This window comes from Apodemus sylvaticus, chromosome 11, assembly GCF_947179515.1.
Source record: "Apodemus sylvaticus chromosome 11, mApoSyl1.1, whole genome shotgun sequence".
Lineage (NCBI taxonomy): Eukaryota > Metazoa > Chordata > Mammalia > Rodentia > Muridae > Apodemus > Apodemus sylvaticus.
The window spans coordinates 16,374,405-16,397,729 of NC_067482.1; the positions used below are offsets into that span (position 1 = coordinate 16,374,405).

Below are 23,325 nucleotides of genomic sequence, written 5' to 3' on the forward strand. Positions count from 1 at the left end.
ATGCAGGCTTAGCACAGGGATGGGAGCAGAAGCTGAAAGGGACACTTGTGCTAAGTACAAGTTCCTTTATCCAAAGCTATGAGGAAAAGGATTTGGGCAATCTGTCTTACAATGTCTTTAAAGATTGAGATATTACAAAAAATAGTCATAGCCTAAATATTTGATTTCACCTCAAACCATCTAAACAGGCATTCATTTTTGAGATTTTTGTTTGTTTTTGTTTTTTGTTTTGATAAAGGGTCAAGGCTTTTTTCTAATCAGAGAAATCTGAACAAGTCTGCCCAGGTTACAGTTTCAGTGCAGACATCTTTTGTGATTTCATTTATTTTGCTTTTTTTAAAAATATGTATTTTATTTAGTGACGCATACCTTTCTTTAATCCCAGCATTAGGGAGGCAGATACAGGTACCTTGAACTCTGTGAGTTCAACACCAACCTGGTCTATATCGTAAGTTCCAAGACAACCAGGGCTATGTAGAGGTTCAGGCTCCAAATATGTAATAATAAAGAAATATGTATAAAAAGAGACAGTGACAGAGAATCAAGCACCATTAACCACTGAGCATCTCCCTAGCTCCCAGGCTCTTCATGAACCCAATCTTTTCCTCCATCTTTTTATAACTATCTTGCCTATATTAAACTCTCAAGTTTTATTTTAGAAATTTCTTAACCTTACCAAATCTTTCCAACACATCTAATTTAGAAGCAAGTCAATTTTCACACATAGATTTCATAGATTTCTTGAACATAAAATTAAATCATGCACATATGATGACTTCTACAACTGGTATAAGCAGGTTTAAAACAGACAACTGGTCTACCCATAATACAACTATTAGTACAGAGCCACGCCTGTCACCCTCAGCTAAACACCCGTTACCAGTGTGCTGCCAGAGTGTTCTGTGGAAAGGACAGGCAGGATAAAACAGCCAGGCAGAGTCCAAAAACATTCCCTCCAGATTCTGATACATTCCTCGTCCCTGTGTAGGCTACTTCTATCCCTGCCTTAAAGCCACAGCACAGTCACACAGAAGGACAGCCCAAAAGGAAAGAAAGCTAGTAGTTAGCTTTCAAACTCTGTTCAAATCCCATAGTAAAAGAAAGAAAATAAAATAAGTGCGCCCCCCTTCTGATTATAAGAGCCAAATCCCCACATTTACCCAGAGCAAGGCAAGAACCGACTGCCAGTACCTGTAGCACAAGACCCTCCTAGTCATGGATGCTGGGGATTGTTGTTGAGTGTGAGACTTTTCTTGTCAGATACATTTTAAGTTAGACTCACAGAAGGGTCTTGGGTACCATACCAGCTGAAGAAACCTGTCAGAATGAGTTAAAATGCATGGAAGGAATTCCAAGTCTGGATAACTCTGCCAGACCTGAAGCCAAAGACAGACCTTGGGTCTGGAATGGCTGCAGTTGGAGAGTGATAAGAAATATGATCTGGGATTCTCTCTTTCTTTTTGCCTGGTGTCAGCTGGGGTACAATGCTTGCTGACTTAAAGAACAGGAAACAGGAAACGCCAGCGAAGAATAAAAACAGCTCTTCCAGGAGAAGAATTTCCATTGTGAATAAGGAAGGGACTCATGAGACCTACTGCTGGTGAGGAGCTGTGGCAGTTAACAGCTATTGAAGGACAGCCATTTTTCTTCAGGAATGGAGACACTCATTCGCTGTGCATGCTTCAGTAAACAGCTTCATATCCATGATCATACGAGCAACTTTAATTAAACTCAGTGGGTTGTTTTTTGGTTTGGGTTTTGTTTATTTTTTTTTTAAAGACAATCAAGGAGGAGGATTTGGTGAAAAGAAGTAGGAGAGTTAGTTCCCCAGAGAGGAGGAGGGGCTAAGACAGTAATGAGAAGGGGTTGATTAAATGATCAAAACATATTATATTGATTTATGAAATGATCAATATTTTAAAGAGAAAGATCTAACATTATTTAGCAACATTGTCAACCACTTCCCCAATGAACCCCACTGCAGAATGCCAAAAGGCCACCATCACCTACCTCCTTGATTAGGATATAAAACCTAGCTTACAGTTCCTGCTCAGCCATTGTGAGTCAATGGTTATCAACGGCTGCAAGGCTCAGGAGCATGGTGGAAAGGGGAGTGTTAAGACTATAAGAAGGGAGGAAGTCATGGACTGCAGTCTTTCAAGCATAGCATGGCCACTACATATATGAAGTCACAGCAGCTGTGATCACCTCCACAAGAGCTGCATACAATGGAGACCTCAAAACCCTGTCTTGTAGGGTGAGGGGCTCAGAAGGTATCACCTCCAAGGATTTATAGCCAGTCAATTGTTAGGGGAAGGGGGGAGAGGTTCTTTAATAATGTAGACAGGTTAAGGGGCCCTGGCTGCGGTATATAACTCTTCATTTGTATCTCTATAAGCAACGCTAATGAAGCCCATTGGGCTATCAAACACAAAAGCAAAAATAGAGTTTGTTGTCCAATACAAGGTGGCCGTCCTAAAACCATATACATAGAAACAACAAAACCAGACCCAGCAGGTCATATTTATTTCTCTATGTATACATAGATACATATCTGTAATAATAATAACCAGGGAAGAGGAGTCTATCAGTTTGTGGGTCGGCATTTGGAAGAAGATATAGGACAGGGAAAGTGATGTCATCATTTTCATTAACAATGATATAAAAACAGAATTTTTTTTGAAACTTAAAAAGTACTTTTGAGAGTTTTTTTTAAAAACCACACATGACAGAAAAGAAGAGGATGAGTGGGAAGAGAAATGGGCTGGGGGGGGGGGCTGGAGGAGGGCACGAGGGGCGGACCCAATCAAAAACGCACTATAGACATGCGTGAAAATGTCCTAATTCAACACATTGCTATGTATAACGAACATATGCTAAATAAACCTTTTTTCAAATCCCAGTTCAGTTACAGCTCTTCGATCACCCAGCTTAAAAACCTAGTTTAAAGCTGCAGCTCCCTCCAGACAGCAAACCAATTAGTCATTTCAAGGGTGGAAGCCTTAACTGTCTGCCTTAAAACCATAAAATACCTGAGAGCTTAAGTTTCACAATGAAGCCAATCTGACTACCAAACAGTCACAAAACTTTCTTAGAGGGTTCAAAGTCGAATGTGTGCTTCTGCTACAAACTACAAGGCCAACATTCCCTCAGGGAGAGCTGACTAAGAGGCTGTTTGGTGGTGGGAAGAGACTGGAACGGAAGAGGTATGTAACTAGCAGATACAAAAGCTAGGCCAAGGTGCTAGTCTGTCTGCTGGAGCACACACAGGTCAAAGTACACATATCAAAGATCGGGAGGAAAGATGTTAATTAACGTTGGGGAGAATGGATGCTAAGATGAACCAGACTGCTTTATGACCTTTCTAAGAAATCTCTCCAGGATTTCAGAAATCGCCTCTGGCCAAGTGAAGCGATCATTTGAGCAATTATCCGAAGAAACTAATCCAGAGCCTCGATATAGCTCAAAACTGAGACCCGCCCCACAGCAAGGAATTCATGGCTGGTACTGCACACCTAATTTTAAAAGCTCATGACATGGGGTGGTGGTGGCACACGCCTGTAATCCTAGCACTCTGGGAGGCAGAGGCAGGCGGATTTCTGAGTTTGAGGCCAGCCTGGTCTACAGAGTGAGTTCCAGGGCAGCCAAGGCTATATAGAGAAACCCGGTCTTGAAAGAAAAAAAAAAAGGAAAAAAAAAAGCTCATGACAAGGGAGGTCAGAGGCCTTAGGTGGGGAGCCCACGGCTGTGGTTTTGCTCAATGGACAGTGTCTTCCAAATGTTTGTTCATACCCACAGATTAGTGCTGCTCTCAGCCTCGGTCAGTTCTGCTTGCAGTGAGCTAAGGTTAGTACAGAGACTCATGACTCTTCAAAGCGCTAAGAATGAGTATTTGCTGAGGGCTCAGGCCAGAACGAGACATCTCTATGGCCCACTCCAAATCCTGGGAAAGGTGGAAGATGGGGTGGAGAGAGAAAGAGAAATTCAGAAACAGTGTCTTCTAAACATGATGTGGCTGCTGTAATCATGAGCTCACATACCACAGAGATGAAAACCATGATCGGATCTTTAAGTTGCATTTTACTCCAAGAGCTGGCGACCTGTTTGTCCTCAGTCTCATTGCTAGCCAGCAAATTATAAAGAGAGGAAAGCAAAGGCTCTCAATCATCCTAAACTGGATTAATAAAAAAAAAATGTAATTTTGGGCTGGAGAGATGGCTTAACAGTTAAGAGCACTGACTGTTCTTCCAGAGGTCCTGAGTTCAATTCCCAGCAACCACATGGAGGCTCACAACCATCTGTGATGGGATCTGATGCCTTCTTCTGGCGTATCTAAGGAAAGCAATGGTGGTGTACTCATATGTATAAAATAAATAAATAAATCTTTAAAAAAATTACAAAGAAGCTCTAGTATGAACTCACTTCTTTTCAGAATTTAATTTTTACAAAAGTTTGATGCCTGCTCTTCATGAAATAATGGTAAAAATCTAGTAAATGATCAATTTGCCTGAGCGTCATTTTAACAACCCAAGTAGCTCGATGTTATAAAATATTCACATTCCTTTATTGTATGGGGGCGAAAAGCCCCCAAATCAAGAGATGATGTGATTTCATCTAGGTTTCCTTAAAAGGCAAGGTCTTGAAGCAGAATCTTACACAATGCTTTGTGTGATGTGGTGGAACCAGAGAATGGACTGGATGGGTAAAACTGGAAGGAGAAGCTGGGGCAGTGATAGAAGCCAATCGCAAATCCACTCGTTATGGGACTCTCAGGACATAGGTACCATGTACCTCAGAACTGCCCAACTCACTGACCAAAGGGAAAGTCTCAAACCAACTACCTCCCATGCCCTCAGTCATAGACTCACTTTGGGACGGCAATTCCTTGCACATTAGATATGCACACAGAGCAGAGAGGCTAAGCCTGGGATCATGAGCACAGCTATGAGACTACACCTATCTGAGGTTCACATATCTACAAACCAAGGTGAGCTGCAGGGAAGCAGGGTCCACACATGTTCAATGCAAGCCTTAGACCATACCCTTGAAGCAGGAGGTTTCACTTCTTCAGCCAATGTTTACAGGAAAGGCTGGTACACAACAGAGGACCTTCTTTAAGGTTGGTTCCCAGACTAAGAACGCATGACCGTGCCCAAGAGTGAGTCAGTCACACCGTCAATGTGATATGGGTCTGCTTTTTACTAGTCACATCAGTCACATCAATACTTGATAAACCCTTGTTACTTATTTACAGATTTGCTTATTCATTTGTTTATGTGATTTTGGGGGGGAGATGGTCTCATTCTGTAGCTCAGGCTGGCCTCTCACAATTATTCCCCCATCTCATTGTATAGGTATGTACTATAGGTACACCGCCATGCCCATCAGTATCTTCAAAGAGATAAAGGAATCTAAGAGATGACATATATAAGTTGGAACATACATAAATGTTGCATTTCTACATATATATATATATGCATATACACATACATACATACATACATACATATACATACATTGTGGGAATTCAAAGAAAGAAATTGCCCAACCTGAGGTTTACCATGAAGGTTCATGATAACCAGAATGGCAGCAGGACTGAAGGTGTGTTAAGTAGAAATTGGGGTGGCCTAGACACTTGCTGGGCTCAGTCCTCACTCCAGTAATGGGGTCAATTTAAGTTTGAACCCAGCCTTCAGCACAAATCTGTTACTAAGTAAGCTATATCATTTAATCTGTAACTCTTTGAGGGAAGGACTGTTACTATTCTACAAAGGAAATAAGTAATCCCCCTAAGGTCAAGAGTACCGACAAATTCAGCTGGAGCACCCCTGTTCCCCCCCAAACTATTAAGGGGGGGTTGCCTCTGGCAGGGGGCAGAGGGAAGGGAAGGAAGTGACATCTGCATTTGACAGACTGGCTGGGAAAGGTCTGCTTTGGAAACTTCCCAAGGGAAATACTTCTGTCAAGCAGCTGGAAATCCTAATGGCCTCGCTGACATTTCCCATAAAGTCAGTCCCAAGCTTGGGCCACCAGCAAGGAGTACAGAAGGTCTTGCAGAAGGTCACCACGTCACTAGGCTGTGGTGTGGCTGGAAGCTCACCCGAGAGCACTAGGCATAACCACGCTCCCCTCAGTTCTCTGGCTGCTCCTCTTCCTTTAGCTCTTACAACTTCACCATCACCTCACCATGACCAGCTGCAATCAGAATGGGCCTAGGAAAGTGAGGAAAATCACTACAGACCAATCATTAAAAAAAAAAAAAAAAAGGCCCTGGCTCCAGTCAAGATTCTTGAATGAGAAATGAACTATGAACTTTTGCTGAGTAAATCAATCTCCTCCATCTCCCCCTCTTCCTATCCCCCCAACCCTCCCTCCCTCTCTCTCTCTCTCTCTCTCTCTCTCTCTCTCTCTCTCTCTCTTTCTCTCTCTCTCTGCCACTCACACACATTATCATCATCACTATCATAATAATAGTAAGGACCCTTGGCTTCATAGAGGATTTAAAAGTGTGTAGGACAGTATGGTCAATTTGTCATTCAAAATAGTAGCTGCCTCTCCCTGGAGGATGGCTCACATTTCGCCAAGTGACTCACAGGCCTACTCTTTCCCTGAAGACTAACCATTCTTATTCTGATGAGCTTTTGGAAGATTCTTCATGCTAGCCGATGAAAATTCATGGGAAAGTGATCATCAAAATCAGCTCAAGATCCAGCATGTCTTTCCCCTCTGTCACCAGACACGATAAACTGGTCAATGTAAAACAGAGCAGTCCTCAGAGAGAGAACAGATAGAACCTTGAAGGAGAAATAATTCTTTGCTGTGTAAGCCATCAAACCTGAGTCGGTAGGCCTGTGTTCACGTTGATCTTAAAAGCTTAGGTTCCTCTTATGACTTAGATGTTAAAATATCACCCCTAGTTCACATAGTTGAACACCTGTCCTCTAGGTTAGAGAACTGGCCGCATCTGGCCTCAAATTGTCAGCGCTGCTTTGGGAGGTTGAGTAAGCTTTGCAAGATGGGGCCTAAGGGGCCTTGGGGGCTATAGCTGGGCTCCACTTCCAGGCTCAGAATCTGATTCCCAGTCCTCCAGGATGCGAAGAAGCCATGGGGCTAGCCACCACCATTCCCTCTGCAGCGGGACGGTCTACAAGCCGTCAAGCCTCGAGCAAACAGAAATCCTTCCTGCCCTAAGTTACTGCTTGTCCACAGCAACAGGAAGAGCAACTATCACCACGCCAAAGCTTTCCCCGCCAATGGGCTGACTCAAACTAGCTAAGGGATAGCTCCACCTCCCTTTCTTGCGCTCACTACTTCTCCCTCGGATGTCATCTACACACCCTGTGTATCATATACAGAGGCATAATTGTCGCCACAGAAATTCAAACAGAAAACTTAAAAACCAAGAAGCTCCCGGGCATGGTGATATATACCCATAATGCCAGTACGCATAGGCAGAAGCATAAGGACTATGAATTTTGAGAACACACTTGGCCACTTAGCAGGTACATTGTAAGTTCAAGGCTACTGTGGCATATAAGGAGCCTTTTTGAAAAATTAAAATCAAGATCCTGAAAAGTTCCTCATGTACAAAGATTTTTTTGATGGCTCCTTTATTTCTAAGTTTCAAAATCAGGTCAGAATAAACTCAGTGGACACTCTTAATGAGATTCACATGTATACATGGCAAAAAAAGAAAAATACACACACAAGTAAGACAAATGAAACCAGTCCTAAAACTTAAGGAAAGTCTGGTCTTTGCTACACAGTCTCATTCTCATAGGAACACAGTGGGTTTTGCGTTCCTCCTTCTGATAATCCTAATTGCTAGCAAAAGCTCCCAGGCCTGACTCATCTCCTCGAAGGGCTGGTTCTCCAATCCTGATCCTTTCTCCTCTCTCTCCATAGAAATTAACCCTGGGGAATTAGTGCTCTGCAGATTTTCAGCATCTTCCCTCAACCAAAATTCAGAAATAGGTTGGGAGCAAGGCATGAATAGGAGATACAGTATTTAAAGAGTAACAGCAGTGAAGACACATCTACATAAAATGTCTGCAGGAGGGAGAAGGAGGAGAGAAAAGGGGCGGAAGTCGCTATGAGGGGAGATGGCCCAGGAGCACATGACCAGGAGCAACACAGCTGGCTGGCTACAATGTTGTTATACTACTGGACCCTGCCAGCAAACTACAAACAACCACTCTAGACCTTCCTGGGAAAGTAGATTTAACAGAGGCAGGATGAATTTCAAAGCATGTTTTTTAGAAGCTTGAAAAACTACAACAGAAAATCCAAATAGAAGACTTCTGATTAAAGTATCGGCCAGCTGAAGAAACCTGTGAGTTCTTCAGCCTCAGCTGAGAGAGAGAGAACTTCATTTGAGTCTTGTGCTGGAGGCTATCAGTCAGCCATAGTTGTTTTGGTTTTTTGCTTGTTTGTTTGTTTTTGGGTTTTGGGGGGTTTTTTTTGTTTGTTTGTTGTTTGTTTTTGGTTTTTCGAGACAGGGTTTCTCTGTGTAGCCCTGGCTGTCCTGGACTCACTCTGTAGACCAGGCTGGCCTCGAACTCAGAAATCCACCTGCCTCTGCCTCCCAAGTGCTGGGATTAAAGGCGTGCGCCACCACTCCCAGCAGCCATGTTTTTTTTTAACCTTGTTCTCAGTTTATTATACTGATGACTAACAATATTTATTTTTCCGCAATATGAAGCAATGTCCTCTTAGGATGGTCAGAGATAGCACAGCGATAATTATAATTGATACAACAATGCAAAAAGAAAAAAGAAAAAAACTGTCTGCACGATTTGTACCTCCTGCCTCACGTCAGTCCACACTCTCTCCACCAACCCTGCAGGCTAACAGCTGCGAGACACTGGATTGCCTCAAGAGGACCTCTCACTCCCAGAGCACACCCCGTTCCTCCGGCTTAGAACACCTGTCCACAGTCACTTTGCGCTTGCTCTCCTCACACAGTCCGACTGTCAGGAAGGTTCCCGGGCAGGCTCGGTTCAGCCGCCTGGACCACTACCTCAATTAAAGGGATGAATCATGGGGAAAAGCGGGGACTACACGTGAGGGCTCACAGTCACAACCTCTGCACCTGCACATGGAGAACACGTGTGCAATGCATGGTAAAATAGCGTTTTACAGAAAAGAAAGGCTGTTTCTTATTTCTAAGAAAATGACAAAATCTTCCCCAAGTGATGCTAGTTATCAAAAGAAATAAGGCAAATTTCACATCAGTTAACAAAGTTACCCTCTTTCCTGCTTCTCCAGCCTGTTCCCTCTCTGGACACATCACAGCCCATCCCACAGGGGTCTCAGTTCCACAGGAGGACAGCGTCTGCACCACTAACTTCCTGTGTCGACGGACTTGAGCATCCTGCCCCCAGTCACTGGCAATGACACTAAAATCAAGCCTGGGTGGAACTTTAGTCACATCGGGGAACACACTCCTACTCAAGCAATGCAAATTTTATTTCTGATCACCCAGCAAATTCTTTCTGGGCTCCTCTCTGTATCACCTTCACCCCCATATTGGCTTTATGCTCAACAGAAGGTACACTGATGGACTGCCGGCAGGGTCAGCCAAGGTATTGTTTAGTTGGAAGAGAGTCTTCTGTCGATCTAGATTTAAAAGAGGTGGGGAAGGGTATCAGTTATATTATAAAGGAGGTCTCCTTGGGGAAAAGGATAGAAGCTTTAAGTTCTCCGAGTCTTAAATAATGGTTCCGTTTTGCTGACCCCCAACTTCCACAGGAGTAGCCAAGGCCACAAAAGACAAGTCCCAGTTAAAGGTTAAAACCCAAAACCAAGCCGGGCAGTGGTGGCGCACACCTTTAATCCCAGCACTTTGGAGGCAGAGGTAGGCGGATTTCTGAGTTCGAGGCCAGCCTGGTCTACAGAGTGAGTTCCAGGACAGCCAGGGCTATACAGAGAAACCCTGTCTCGAAAAAACAAAACAAAACAATACAAAAAACCCAAAAACCAGTCTCCTCCCCCTCAACCAAATCAAGATCCCATAAAGGGGAAAACCGGAAGCTCCCTCCAGAGTGGCACCTTTAATAGGTGAAACCCCTTAGTGCTTTGGCAATCAATCAAAGCCAGCCAGCCCTCCAAATTGTGGCAAAGTGGAGTCCCACCATCCCAACAGAGACAACACGCTAAGCACCCAGAGTTAAAGTGTTCCCATGGTCAGGTGGGGCCAGCCAGGCACAGTTTGGTTTCTAATTAGCAGTTTAACCAAGAAGGGTTATGCTTGCTGAAGTAAACCTCTAAGAGGCTAGCGGAAATAGTGCGCTGACCACCGGCACCTGTCACCTGACATTGATGGGGTGAGTTATGCTCCCTAACGGATTTCTTGAGTCTGACTTCCACAACAGTCCAGACACATTGGTAAAGGTCATTTAAAATCTTTTTTAAAGGAAATTATTTGGTTTTCAGGCAGTTTTAGCTGGGCAGTGGTGGCACATGCCTTTAATCCCAGCACTTGGGAGGCAGAGGCAGGTGAATTTCTGAGTTCAAGGCCAGCCTGGTCTACAGAATGAGTTCCAGGACAGCCAGGGCTACACAGAGAAACACTGTCTCAGAAAAACAAAAAACAACAACAAAAAAAAAACAACAAAAAAAAATTATTTGGTTTTCAGACAGTTTTAAAACAGACAGTTTGCACTTTACACAGTTCCACTGGTTCTTAATTCTTACTCTTTTGCTCCTCAGCGTTTAGGTCACAGCACTAAGGAGTTATCGCTTTTTTTAGAATACACCCCAGCCACAGAGCCCATACACTGAGTTGATGGCTCAGCCCTGAACTTCTGCAGCTCTGTGAACCTTTCACTAAGTACACCAATCCAGATTCCTGCATCTGCCGTCACATTTTCAAATCTCAGAACTGTCAATTTAGAACAAAAGAAAACAGTATTTGATGTCACTAATTCCTCACACACAACCCCTATCTCTCCAAGAGTGTATCTTTAGTAAAAACTGTCTGAAGTGATTTGGAATAAAAGGCTACCTGACTCCTAACCGTTGTCAGCAACAGGCTTCCTTTCTCCCTAGTTTAAAAATTCCACAGAAGTCAGTTACCGTAATACACGAGGATTTTGAACCTTTTAAAAAATGAATAAATACTGCAGATCAGGAGGGAGTTTACTGTCCACAGCTGATCGCTAAGGCCTGGGACTGAAACCGACACAAAGCAAGTGCTACTAAGCGGGCAGACAATCAACAGTGGTACTAAGCGGGCAGACAAGTAACTGAGTTTTCCATTTCTTTCAGTTCAGTGGATGAAAGGGCAATGAAACAAATCCCTTGAAGGACATCACAGGCCTTTACACCACTGGGAAAGTTGAAACAGACCCTTTGTTAGGAAAAAGAGGAAGAAGTGCTTCTGCATTGAGGAAGTAAGGAGACTATAACATTCCTAAAGTTCTCTTCAGTTCCTAGACCCTACAACATAAATATCATGCCCTAAGAGAGACTGAACATCTACCAAAAGCCCGGTTCCCATGTAGAGTAATTACCACACACTATTCAGAATAAACAGCTGTGTGGGGATGTGGATGCAGAAATACTAATCCATCCAGAATGGAGACATAGCCATCAGAGAGAAGCACTGTTGCTAAACTAGGTACACTCTGAGAACAGCACCTATGCTGGGGGGGCTTCCCAGGAACAAGGCCCGAGGCCAGCAGGGACCAGCGGGGGCATGGGACAAGCTAGGGATCCAGATTAAATAGGGAACAAATAGCACCACATTAAACTCCACCCTTTGCCTGGTCACTAACAACAGCTCTCTCTACCTAAAAGAGGTATGAATTTAGCCATGAAATGTAAGCATTTGTATATATACATCTCATAACTACAGAATGTACATTGAATATATACATCTCATAATATAGACACCACGGCATCTGAAGAACTGGGTGTGGCTCGGTGGCAGTCTGAGCAAGAAATATGAAGCCCTGGATTCAATCCTCAACACCGTAAACCCACCACAAAAACCCCTCTATATACAAGCACTTCTCTGTTTGTTAAATTTGAATTTTTACTCACTGCAAATGTCACCCTACAATGCCTAAAACAGAGAGCACCTTCCTCAGATTACATTCTTTTTCTCCGGACAGGAACAGTGGTTTGTACAGACAGAAGAAAGATTTATGTCTTCCTTTAAAAAAAGAAAAAAAAAAAAACTTCTAAAGAACTAAAGGGAACTCCATTCATGAAGAAGTCCACTTCAGAGTGCCTCTTTCCTTCCCCTATCCCCTTTCGGTCTTTTGTCCAAACCACAGAGCAGATAAAGGATGGGAAAGGTAGAAAATGTCAACATTACAGACCCAGCACAGCCATCTAGGAGCTGGACCGGGACACTCTTCTGCACTCGCTGGAGTTGTTCTGAACACATCAATACAGATTCCAGAAAATAAATTGAAACAGTCTGATCGTTCTCTGCAGTCTCCGAAAAGCCTTATTCAAAAGCATTATTTGACTTCAGAGTCCATTTCTGACCACTCCTACCACTGGGGAACGGGCGTCTTATTTTCAGGTTTTAAGTAATTCCATCTAATACCAGAGAAGACAGATAATATGCATAAAGAAGTAATCTTCTCTGTGTACACATACTTTCAAAATCTCCCCTATTATCTGAATGAAAGGTCCTACACAAGAACTTTGTAGTTTTAAGCTCACATATGGCTGGCAGACACTGAGTTGGATATGATTACAGCCACACAACTAAATCTCAAACTCACATATTGTTCCTATTTAACTGACATATATGAACTTGCTAATTTATTGGAAATGTGCAGCAAATTATTCCTACCACCTCCCCCAGCCCTCAAGAATGCACTGGCAATAGGTGTTACTGAAAAAGACGCCCCCTACACAGGATCCTGCATTCCCAGACGCTTGCAGAGATGCTTCTAAAACATACATTGTTATTTTAGTTCTTTGAATCTGTGCCCTGAAAAATAAGGCCAAGAGTTAACCTTGGTTCCCTTACCATAGTAATAAAGAGATCAGCCCAGAGACTATGCAAATTCCCTCAGTAATGACAGCCTCGGACCAATTAACAAGGGCATAATTTGTGTGGTGAAGAGGAAGACAAAATTCTTAAGAATGTGTCATTTAATAGAGTTTGGAAGACCTAAAAAGACCCACAGTAACACTAAATGATGACCAGTGAACATTTTCTCATGGGGGGGGGGGGGAGGGCGGGTAAAAAGTCTTTCAAAGCACCTCAAACTGGAAGTAGATGTTTCAAAGAGTGACCTCACGAACTTCCTGCTGGGCTAAGACTCCTCAGGGGTGCAGAAGGTGTGTGTGTGTGTGTGTCTCGAGGTGTAAGCGGGAAGAGCCAAGAGACTCAGCATCTAGGGTTTGGCAGTTTTCAACATCTAAGACTTTTCTCTATATCTGCAAAATGTCAGGCCACCACCTGAAGATAGCTGTAAAGTTTGAAAGGAGAAAAAAAAAGATGGGGTACTAGCCTGGGAAGGACTCCACCAGAGTCGCCCCAAGGACAGACCAGGGGAAGTGGGCTATGAACGATGACAAAGAAAACCAGAGAGAAGAGGACTCCGCCTTTCCCACTGGGCTTGGCTCCTTTCAATAAAAAGGAAAGGCGGCCACCGCGGCCACCGCCCCTTCCCTCCTTTTCTCCCAAGGCTGGGGTGCAGACCCTAACTACATCCTCAAAGTCCTACTCGCTCTGGCTGGCTCCAGAGTTGGAAACTCAAGAGTCTATACTCCCAGAGGCACAGCCCGTGGCGCGTACCCCAGCCCAGAGTCCGAATAAGAGCATCCCCTCCCGGACTTCGGGTGCCGGGGCACTTCTCCAGGCACCCACCCTCCCTTCCTCTTCCCGGAGCCCCGCATTCAATACTGCCGCCCCCGGCCTGCCAGCCGCAGAGTATTTCAGGACTTCCACCCACCCCGAAAGGGAGCCCTTTGAAAACTTTGTGTGTGTGCCTAGGGCTTTGTCCACATCCTGGGCAGGGCCGGGTCACCCGGGTGGGCGCCTGAGGGTGTCCGGAATTTCACAATGCACCGGGGGTAAACCACCGCGGAAATCCCACCCCTTTGACCCGCTTCTACAGCCGTGTGACACAGCGCTTCAGCATCCAATTCTCAAGCCCCGATCGCCCCCAGGGCGCGGGAGAACCGCGAGGAAACCCTCCTCAGTCAGCGCCTTCCTCCACTGTCACCAGCTAAGCGTTGTGCTTGTGCGCTGGGAGAGAGAGGTAGCTGGGGAAAGCGGCAGCTCAAGCAACCCCTTCTAAGGGCGCCTCACAGAAGGGTCCTTTTCCTCCACAACCCCGAAATAGGGGCGCGCCAAGGCGATCTAATGTTGCATCAGGTAGGCTCTGAGCCTGCGGGCTCCCCAAGCTCCCCTCCGCCCCAGACGCGCGCCCAAATTCATGCACACACCCACAGCCCCCATCAGCCACCACCCAGAGCCCCCCTCCTGGTCCCCGCAAGTCTCCACCCGCACGCGCCCCGAAGCGGAGCCCACCCGGTGCCCGGGGATCAGCACGCTAGAGAAGCGAGGCCCCAGTACTCACACTCGGTCTCCCCACAGCCACGGCCATCGCGACTGTGGCTCTGGCTGCGCCCGGCTGCTCTTTACCGACACTGGCTGCTGCTGGTGCTCTGGCTCCCGCTGGCCTCCCCCGCGCCTCCCTCGCGGCTGCGCCCTGCTCGCGCCCGGCTCCCGCGCGCCTCCAGCCGCATCTGCTCGCCCGCGCCGCCCCGCCCGCTTTATTCCAGCAACATGGCCTCCCGCCTGGACTCGACCATTAGCTGCCCCGGGACGGGGGTGCAGAGAGAGCCCCAGCCCCAGCCGAGCAGACGAACGCGGCGGGGGAACCGTGATCCTGATCAGCTGATAGGATGATCATCTCTGAAATCAGCCACCTTCCCTTCTGTGGCTGTCTTCCGTCCCACAACAGTGTCCTGTGCCGGGACACTGCCCGACTCTCCCCCTTCTGCAACACATGCTGGGAGCCGCGTAAAAGCCTAGGCGCGGAGGTCCCAACCCTGAGCTGCCACGCGCTGCGCGGAGCCGGCACCTGGAGCTGCTATGGGGTGGGGCAGGCTAGGGGACCACAGGGTGCAGAGGTTGCACCTCTGGAAAGTTGACCTGGTGACATGCCCCACCCGGAGGAACCCGCTTAGAAGGTGCGGTGGGTAACCTACTAGGGCCGAGCGCGCCCCACGAGGAAAGAATTGCCGGTTTGCTGGGCCTTCCATCAGAAAGGAGACTTAACCCTGCTGCTGAAAGCGGTCTCGCCGTGGCGTGTGGCCCGGCTGGGGACCGCTTTTCGAGAGAAAGAGGATGTAGTTGTGAACGACCTAGCCACCGGCTGCTGGGGACAGGGGAAAAAAAATAAAGAAATTTAAAAAAACAAACAAACAAAAAAAAAAAAAAACCTCAGTGCCCGCTGGAGAAATTAGGTTGTGAGCTTGCTCCAGAGCTTTTCCCACGGTGTCACTGGAGAGGTTACTGGTGGATGTATCACTGGATCCCTGGAGACAGACCGGATGGCCCAGGGTCCAGAGGCGTGCAGGCTTCAACCCTGGCTGCGGGTTGTGGAACACGGTGAAGGCGCGAAGCGGGTGACAAGTGGGTGCGACTCACGGCGCAGGGAACTGGGAGGGCTCCTCCACCACTAAGAAGGATTTTTTTTTTCCCAGCAAATGTTGGAATAATTACTGTGAGTGGCAGGCGAAATGGCGGTGTCCTTGTGCATGCATCTGAAGGGTGCCGTGCCTGTGAGTGTCCACGCATGGTGGACCCACAATCACGTGAGGCTAGCTACTTGATTGAGTTGAGGAAACCAGGTGGGTTGAAGCGCAGGAAAAGAGGCAAGGGAAAGGTTGTATCCAGCCCACGTGAACGCGCCCGCGGGGGTGGGGATGGGGTGGGAACTGGGGCACCTGAGAGACCTGAGACTTCAAATATCCAAGTTTCTGGGGACTCACTTTTGGCCACGGGTTTCAGACGCTCTGCCCGGCCTGTGGCTGAGAGTAAGTGGCTCTGTAGCACTGGCCCACCAGTAGCTGTTTGGATGCTCTGGCCGGTGAGCGAGGAGCTAGAAGCCTCCTAGAGTGAATTCAACCCTTGGCGGCGGTGGATCCTAGGGAAGACTGTGTTGAAAGAAGAGAGAATCGGATATAAAGCCCGGTCTGGTTCTGGCTCCCTCAGACCTGGACAGCACTAACTTGTTCTGATGACTTTCTGTTCTATAGATAACCTGTCTTTTGAGAATGGGGACTTCATTTACGCCATTACACAGTAAGCAAAACCCTGTCGAGTTTGTAAGATGTCACTGGAGGGTGTGCTATGCCAGAGCTCTCAAAACCAATAATTACCTTTCTTCTGTGACTCTTTCTTGTTCTTTGGTGGAAGGTGGGGGGTAATCAGGGCAGGTGCCTAGGAGAGTTGTGAATAATTTCTTATTCAAACTTAAAAATCATCAAGATTAAAAGGGGAGACTGGTGCTATATATAACTTCAGATGACAACAGGCAGGAACTGTGACTTAACGTTCACCTCAGCCATTGTTGCAAATGAACTAGGCCGTTAAGAGGTTGTCATAGTAATAATCATCTCTCAATAGACTCTGAACTCAGGAGTGCTAATTTGCCTTTTGGCTTCACGCACACACCATACATGTTATACAGGACTCTCCTCCAAGCCAAACAACTGCCATCTTGGTGCAAATGCGCATCCCAGCTCTGGCTGCTGACTGTTTACCTCGCTCAGAGTCGGAAGTGAGGCTCAGGAGCCCCGCACTAGGAATCCAGCCACTTACTACCACGTTTTCTGTGTACGTCTGCCTTAACTGCACGTGGCCTCCAGGAAGGGCTAGAGTGTATAGGATGGGAAGACTAGGAAAGAGGGGATCCTTCTCTGTGACTATTGGGAAGCCTTCATCCCTGCTGGGTGATATCTGTTTTCAGTGTGACCTCTAAGAAGGGAGTACTTACTAACCCTCACCTGTGAGCTAAGGTGGCCCAATAAACTCACTGGTTTCCAGAGTGAGTTTTGGCTGCATGGTGCCTCAGTATGTCTGTGGACCTTAGGAGGGGTAGATGTTGCTACTGCCTCCCCCTGGGAAGGTACTTGAACAATATTGCAATACTTAATGAAGCTGAAGGATCAATACATGCTTACATATTCTAATAAATGTTGGGTCACATTTGAGTGGGGATAGAACTAGGAACTAAGGCTATGAGCAATCAGTGATTGCCGTGGGCAGAATTTAGTACTTGCTCCTGAGGGCAGTGCAAAGCCCAAGGGGTTAGTAAGATAGGAGTGACTTCAAATTTTCATTTTAGAAAAGACATATAATGATTGTTTAACACTGTTCCTCATCATGTAAGCTCAATGCTCCTCTGTAGTGGGACCCCTGATTATTTAGACAGATTTTCAAGTAAATGTTGCACCGTGGTAGAAAGTGACTGTCTCTTATTAAAGGTTCCTTAAGATACAGTATCCATCATTTCATTCCCTTAGTGCCCTCCAGAGAGCACATAACCTAACTCAGAGAGGCGACACTGTTAAATTTGATTCTGCAGTTAAATGAAGTAAAGACAAAAACCTTTGCATTCTAGGTTTAAACATTCTTCATTTTTAGGTAAGTTATCTAGGTTGTTTCTGTATCTTTCCCCTTTCCTTTAAAAAGATCTAATGTAAGAGTGCTTTGATCACAGTACAAGAAAGAGATACATTAAAAAAGCACAAAATATACAATGAGAACAATCAAACAGATACAATCAGAAAAAGACACAGTAAGAAACAAAATAAATACAATGAGAAAGACACAAAACAGATACAATGAAAAAGACCAAAAAAACAGATATAAGAGCATAAAGTAGAAACAGGGAGGCTGAGTATGGTGTCAGTCCTTTAGTCCAGTCTGTGTAGCCCATTTCAAATCAACAGGGCTACATAGTAAGATCCTGTCAAAAAAAAAAATGAAGTAAAGAAAAAAGAGAGAGAGGGAGGGGACAGGAAGAGTTAGAAACTGTGACTACATTCCATTTAGAGAACAAAGCAATAGATCCTGGACTATTTGTACAACATTCTGTGAAGATGTTCAAAAAAAACATTTTTAAATACATGCAAATTAGAAAAGAAAACTTAAAACTATTTCCATTCAAAAATTGTGTGAACTTTATAAAGAAAATCTTAAGGATGCTAAAACACCATTAAAACTAATAAATGTGCTCAGCAAGATTGTATAGGATACAAGATCGATACTCAAAAAACAATTGTATTTGTACACATTTGCAATGTGTGCACATTTGCAATACAAAAATTTTAGAAAACAATTTCATTTCTATTCACAGTAAAAATGAAAAACCAACTTACGGGAATGGTTTTAAAGACATGCAAAAAATATTTCCGAAAACAAATTTTAATGAAATACTAGAAATTGAACCCAAGGTCTTGCCTAGGATTTGTGAAACAAACATTATATAATGAGCTAAGTCCCCAGACCCCACCCCAATTTATGAATCCAAATGAAAAACTATTCATGGGCCTCAATTGGAAAACAAAGCAGTGTTAGGGTGACAGACTCTTCAGACTGATTTACAAATTCAACACAGTCCCTTTCAGTGACTCAACCAACCTGTTGCTAAAAACTGATGATTGGGGTTCACTGTTCTTGTGGACATTCAGAGACTCAAAACAGCCACAAGTTCCAAGACTCACAGTACAGGCTTCAACCTTGACCACAAAGCCGGAGCCAGAGTAGCACAGGTATAAGAAAAACCTGTTAATAATGGGATAGAATTAAGATCCAAAACCAGATCTGTCTGCTGTCAGCTGATTTTGAACAAGGGACCATTCAATGGGGAGAGTAAACTTCCAAGGAAATGGAAATGCAAGGAGAAACAGCAACTAGGTGACAGTTGACATTAGTTAGGACAGCTAACTCAAAGACCACTGGGCATGATAGCTAAGCCTTTAATCCCAGTGCTGAAGAAACAAAAAAATAAAGCAAGCGGATCTCTCTGAGTTCGAGGCTAGCCTAGTCTACATACTGAGTTCTAAGACAGCCAGGTCTGTGTAGAGAGTCCCTGTCTCAAAAACAACAACAAAAACCTCAAATGCTCAAATAATAATGTGTTGGTGAAGATTGAGAAAACGTGAAAGTTTCGTGTATACTGTTGGTAGGAATGACGTTGTAGTCCTGACATTACAGACATTGACGGTCCTCAGATAATTAAGCCCAGTTATGCTATGAACTAGAAATGTCACTCCTCAGTAGATACCCAAGAGAAACGAAAACACAAGCCACACAGCAGTGTGTACAATGGCATTCACAGGGTTCAACACTATAGCCAAACAGTGGCAATAACCCTGCCAACTGATGAACGGATAATATACGATATATCCATACAGTAGAGTATTTATTTTGCCGTAAATGGGGAAAGTGCTGAGAATATAGTGCATGAATGGATCTTTCAAACATTATGCTATGTGAAAGGGGAAAGTCTCAAAAGAGCACTCATCCTATGACTCCACTTACGCGTCTGAGTCTAGACACAGACAGCTCATTGTTAGTTGGGAGGAGACGAGGGAGACAGCCATGAGGCATAGGCTGTGCTTCTGAGATGGTAACCCAGAGAGCAAGCGCTACCCGCTCTCCAGCCGCAGTCAGTATACTTGGTCTTTTAGGTTTTAGCCACCCCTGTAGGTGTGCTGTTCCCTTGGGTGTCTTTGATACACGTTTCCTTCAACCCTGGGGATGTTCAGCATCCATTTGCCAAACACAATTTTTTAGATAATGTGTCTCTTGTCTCTCGTTGGTCTTGGGATTTTGGTTGGTTGGTTTTGGCTGTGTTTGTTTTTTGTCTTTGAGAAAGGTTTCAGTATATAGCTGTGAGTGGCCTAATCAGACAGACTGACCTTGAAATTGTGAAAATCTTCCTCTCTCTGACTAGAGTGCTGAAATTGCAATCATGTGCTATCATGATGGGCTTTCCCTCGGACTTTAAATTGGGTTTTCCTGTTCGATCAGAGACTCATCACACATGCCCGATACAAGCCCTCTAAGAGGTATGTTCTTTGCAAATACTTATTCTGACCAAGACTTGGCATTTCCTTTTCTTAACAGTGAAAAGCAGAGATTTTTTATGTTTTTTTTTTTTCTCCATGGATGATGCCTTCCTTGGTTTTAGTTTTTTCTTTAAAGAGTCTTCACCACATTTATTACTATTTTCTAGATCACTCATAGTTTTCAGGAGTTTTATGTTGTGTGGTTATAATTGTTGTCTGGTTAGTTTTTTTGTTTGTTTGTTTGTTTGTTTGTTTGTTTTGGCTTTTTCAAGACAGGGTTTCTCTGTGTAGCCCTGGCTGTCCTGGAACTCACTTTGTAGACCAGGCTGGCCTTGAACTCAGAAATCCGCCTGCCTCTGCCACCCAAGTGTCGGGATTAAAGGCGTGCACCACCACCGCCCAGCTGTTGTCTGGTTGTTGATACTGCCCTGGAACTCAAAAACCTGCCTCCACCTCCCGCCTGCCGTGGTTATTGGTGCATACCACCATGCCTGGCTGTTCTGTTTTATGTCTAGTGATGGAGGGATGGCTCTGCAGAAAAGGGCTCTTGCTGTGAAGCCTGTCCTCTGGAGTGTGTTCCTTAGGACTCATGTGGAAGGAGACAACCAGCTCCTTCAGGTTGTCTTCTGATTTCTATGTGTGTGCTGTTGTATACACACACACACACACACACTAAATGCATTAATTAAATGTAAAAATTAAGTCTATAATTTTTTTTCATTATTTTGTGTATAATACAAGGTAAGAACGGGGTTTGGCATTTGCATTTCATCATATGTAGGAAAGCCTCACCCTCCCCTGCCCCTGTCCCCCATCTCCCACCACTGAATTCCTTTTGTACCTTTGTCAAAAATTCATTTAACAGAAGAAAAACATAGCTTAGTGATTAATTTGCTACTCAAACATTAGGGTGAGTGTGCATCTCTCGCCTTGCTTCAGTGATTTGTATACTTTTCATTCTGTCAAGGCTAGCTTACCTTAATCACAGTAGCCTAAGTGTTAAATACAGGGGGGGAAATGAATTCTTCAACTCTTAACCCTGAGGTTTAACTCACCATGTTCCCTCTGGGCTGCTCGTACTCTGACTGACAATGTTCCCATGATTCACCTACCCCACAGAGTCTTCTCCTCTCCTTTTCCCTCGTGGTCTTTCCCTCAGACCCCAAGCCCGGGGACCGAAACTCTACCTACCTCTCCTCTGCTCAGCTGCAGGCTGTAGGTATCTTTATTCAACCACTATTTTTTTTTTATTGAATATAATCTTCATTTACATTTCGAATGCTAAAACCTTTCCCAGTCTCCCCACTCCCAAAAAAACCCCAACCCCTCCTCCCACCCCCTGCCTCCAAGTATATACTCCTCCACCCGACCCACTCCCGCCTCCCCATTTCCCTTTGTTGGGACCTTTACCGGACCAAGGACCTCTCCTCCCACTGATGCCCGACAAGGCATTCCTCTGCCACATTTTCGGCTGGAACCATGTGTACCCCTTGGTTGATGGTTTAGTCCCTGGGAGTCCTGGGGCTGGGTGGCTGACATCACTGTTCTTCCCATGGGGGGCTGTAAACCCCTTCAGCTCCTCCGGACCACCCTCCAACTCCTCCATTGGGGACCCCACACCCAGTCCAATGGCTGGCTGTTAGCATCTGCCTCTGTATGTGTAAGGCTCTGGCAGGGAGACAACCATAACAGGCTCCTTTCAATATGCACTTCTTGTTGCCCATAATAGTGTCGGGTTTGGTGACTGTTTATAGGATGAATCCCCAGGTAGGGCAGTCTCTGGGTGGTCTTTCCTTCAGTCTCTGCTCCACACTTTGTCTCCATTATTGCTCCTGTGAGTATTTTGTTCCCTTTCTCAGAGGAACCAAAGCACCCCCACTTCAGTCCTTCTTCTTGAGTTTTCCATGGTCTGTGAATTGTAACTTGTCCTCTTCAATCTTCCCAATGTCTTTGTTTTCCCATCACTGGCTAGTATTGATCCTCCAGTCACTCAGGTGGAGTCTTTCATGGCTAACTCAATTAGATTGGGGCATTTTACTTCATTTAGAACAACCTGCTGCTTGCTTACAATTTGAAACCTCTTAACCAGGTTTCTCAGTTCGACATTCATTTTCTCGGAGGTTTATTTCTTCCCTGCCTTCCCCTGGCACGTCCTCAGCAGCATCTAGCGTGACTTTTATCCTTAGTCACCCTCTTGTGGTGGGTATGGCTTTAAAAAGAAAAGGCGGCCTTGTAAAGTTTCTGTGCATGCTTTGCATGGCCTTGTAAAGTTTCTTTGCATTCTTTGCATTCTTTTTTAAGACTAGCCCTATAAGGAATTATCTAACCCTATAAGGAATTATCTAACCCTATAAGGAAGCGGCTTCGTTGTTTTGTGGCTCTGTGCTGCGCTTTAGTGCCTGTGCCTTAAAATCTACTCTCATAAGGAACTGCACTGTGATACAGCAGCAAGCTCCCTGGGGTCTGACGATAGCCTGCTGGCCACTGCTGGCAGCCAGCCCTGGAGCTGGGTCAGTGACCCTTAGCTCTAGCGTCTCTCGCTGCTAGATAAATCCATTCTTACTGGGACCAGTAGTCATATGATTGTTGTTTTTATGGGCCTGGAAACTTCACATAGACTCTGTGAATACAAAATGTCTTTTATTTTATTTTATTTTATTTTATTTTATTTATTTATTTTGGTTTTTTGAGTCAGGGTTTCTCTGTAGCCCTGGCTGTCCTGAACTTACTCTGTAGACCAGGCTGGCCTTGAACTCAGAAATCGGCCTGCCTCTGCCTCCCAAGTGCTGCACTACCACTGCCCAGCCCTCCATTTCTCTATGCTCTTAGCTATGTTTGTGATGTGACAGCTATTTGAGGTCCTGCCTTTGACGGCCCCTCCATAAGGGACTGTGTTCTTGAATTGTAAGCCAAATAAATCTTTTCTCTCCTAAGATGACTTTGGCCAGAGTGTTTGCCACAACAATAAAAAATGCACCTAAGACACAATGGGAGAACTACAGAGGCAAGCCCCAGTCTGGGGGTGGGGTGGGGATGGGGGGGGGGATCCTTGAACCATTTGTAAAAACAAAATCAATGGGCAAAATATGTGAACACACACATCATAAAGATGATCATATTTAGCCAAAGGCGCAAGAAATAAAGGTTGATATCATCAGTGCTGGTAGAAATGGAAAATTAGAAATTAAATGGAAATTAGAAATACTGGCCATGTCAGTTCCCAGGATGCAATGCGGCACTGAGGTGTTCTTGGTGACAATATAA

At 45.1% G+C, this 23,325-nt stretch overlaps 1 protein-coding gene across 6 annotated transcripts in view; it reads right to left on the reverse strand.

The window, feature by feature from the left end:
* The window catches only part of Septin11 (septin 11), a 142,230-nt gene extending 127,497 nt beyond the window's left edge, over window positions 1-14,733 (reverse strand). For all 6 annotated transcript variants that reach the window (XM_052198474.1, XM_052198472.1, XM_052198473.1 and 3 more), the window contains exon 1: window positions 14,553-14,733. In XM_052198474.1, coding sequence (XP_052054434.1) covers window positions 14,553-14,579 — 27 coding nt within the window. In that variant the 5' untranslated portion in view covers window positions 14,580-14,733. The remainder of the gene's footprint in view (window positions 1-14,552) is intronic.
* Between the last annotated feature and the right edge of the window lie 8,592 nt (window positions 14,734-23,325).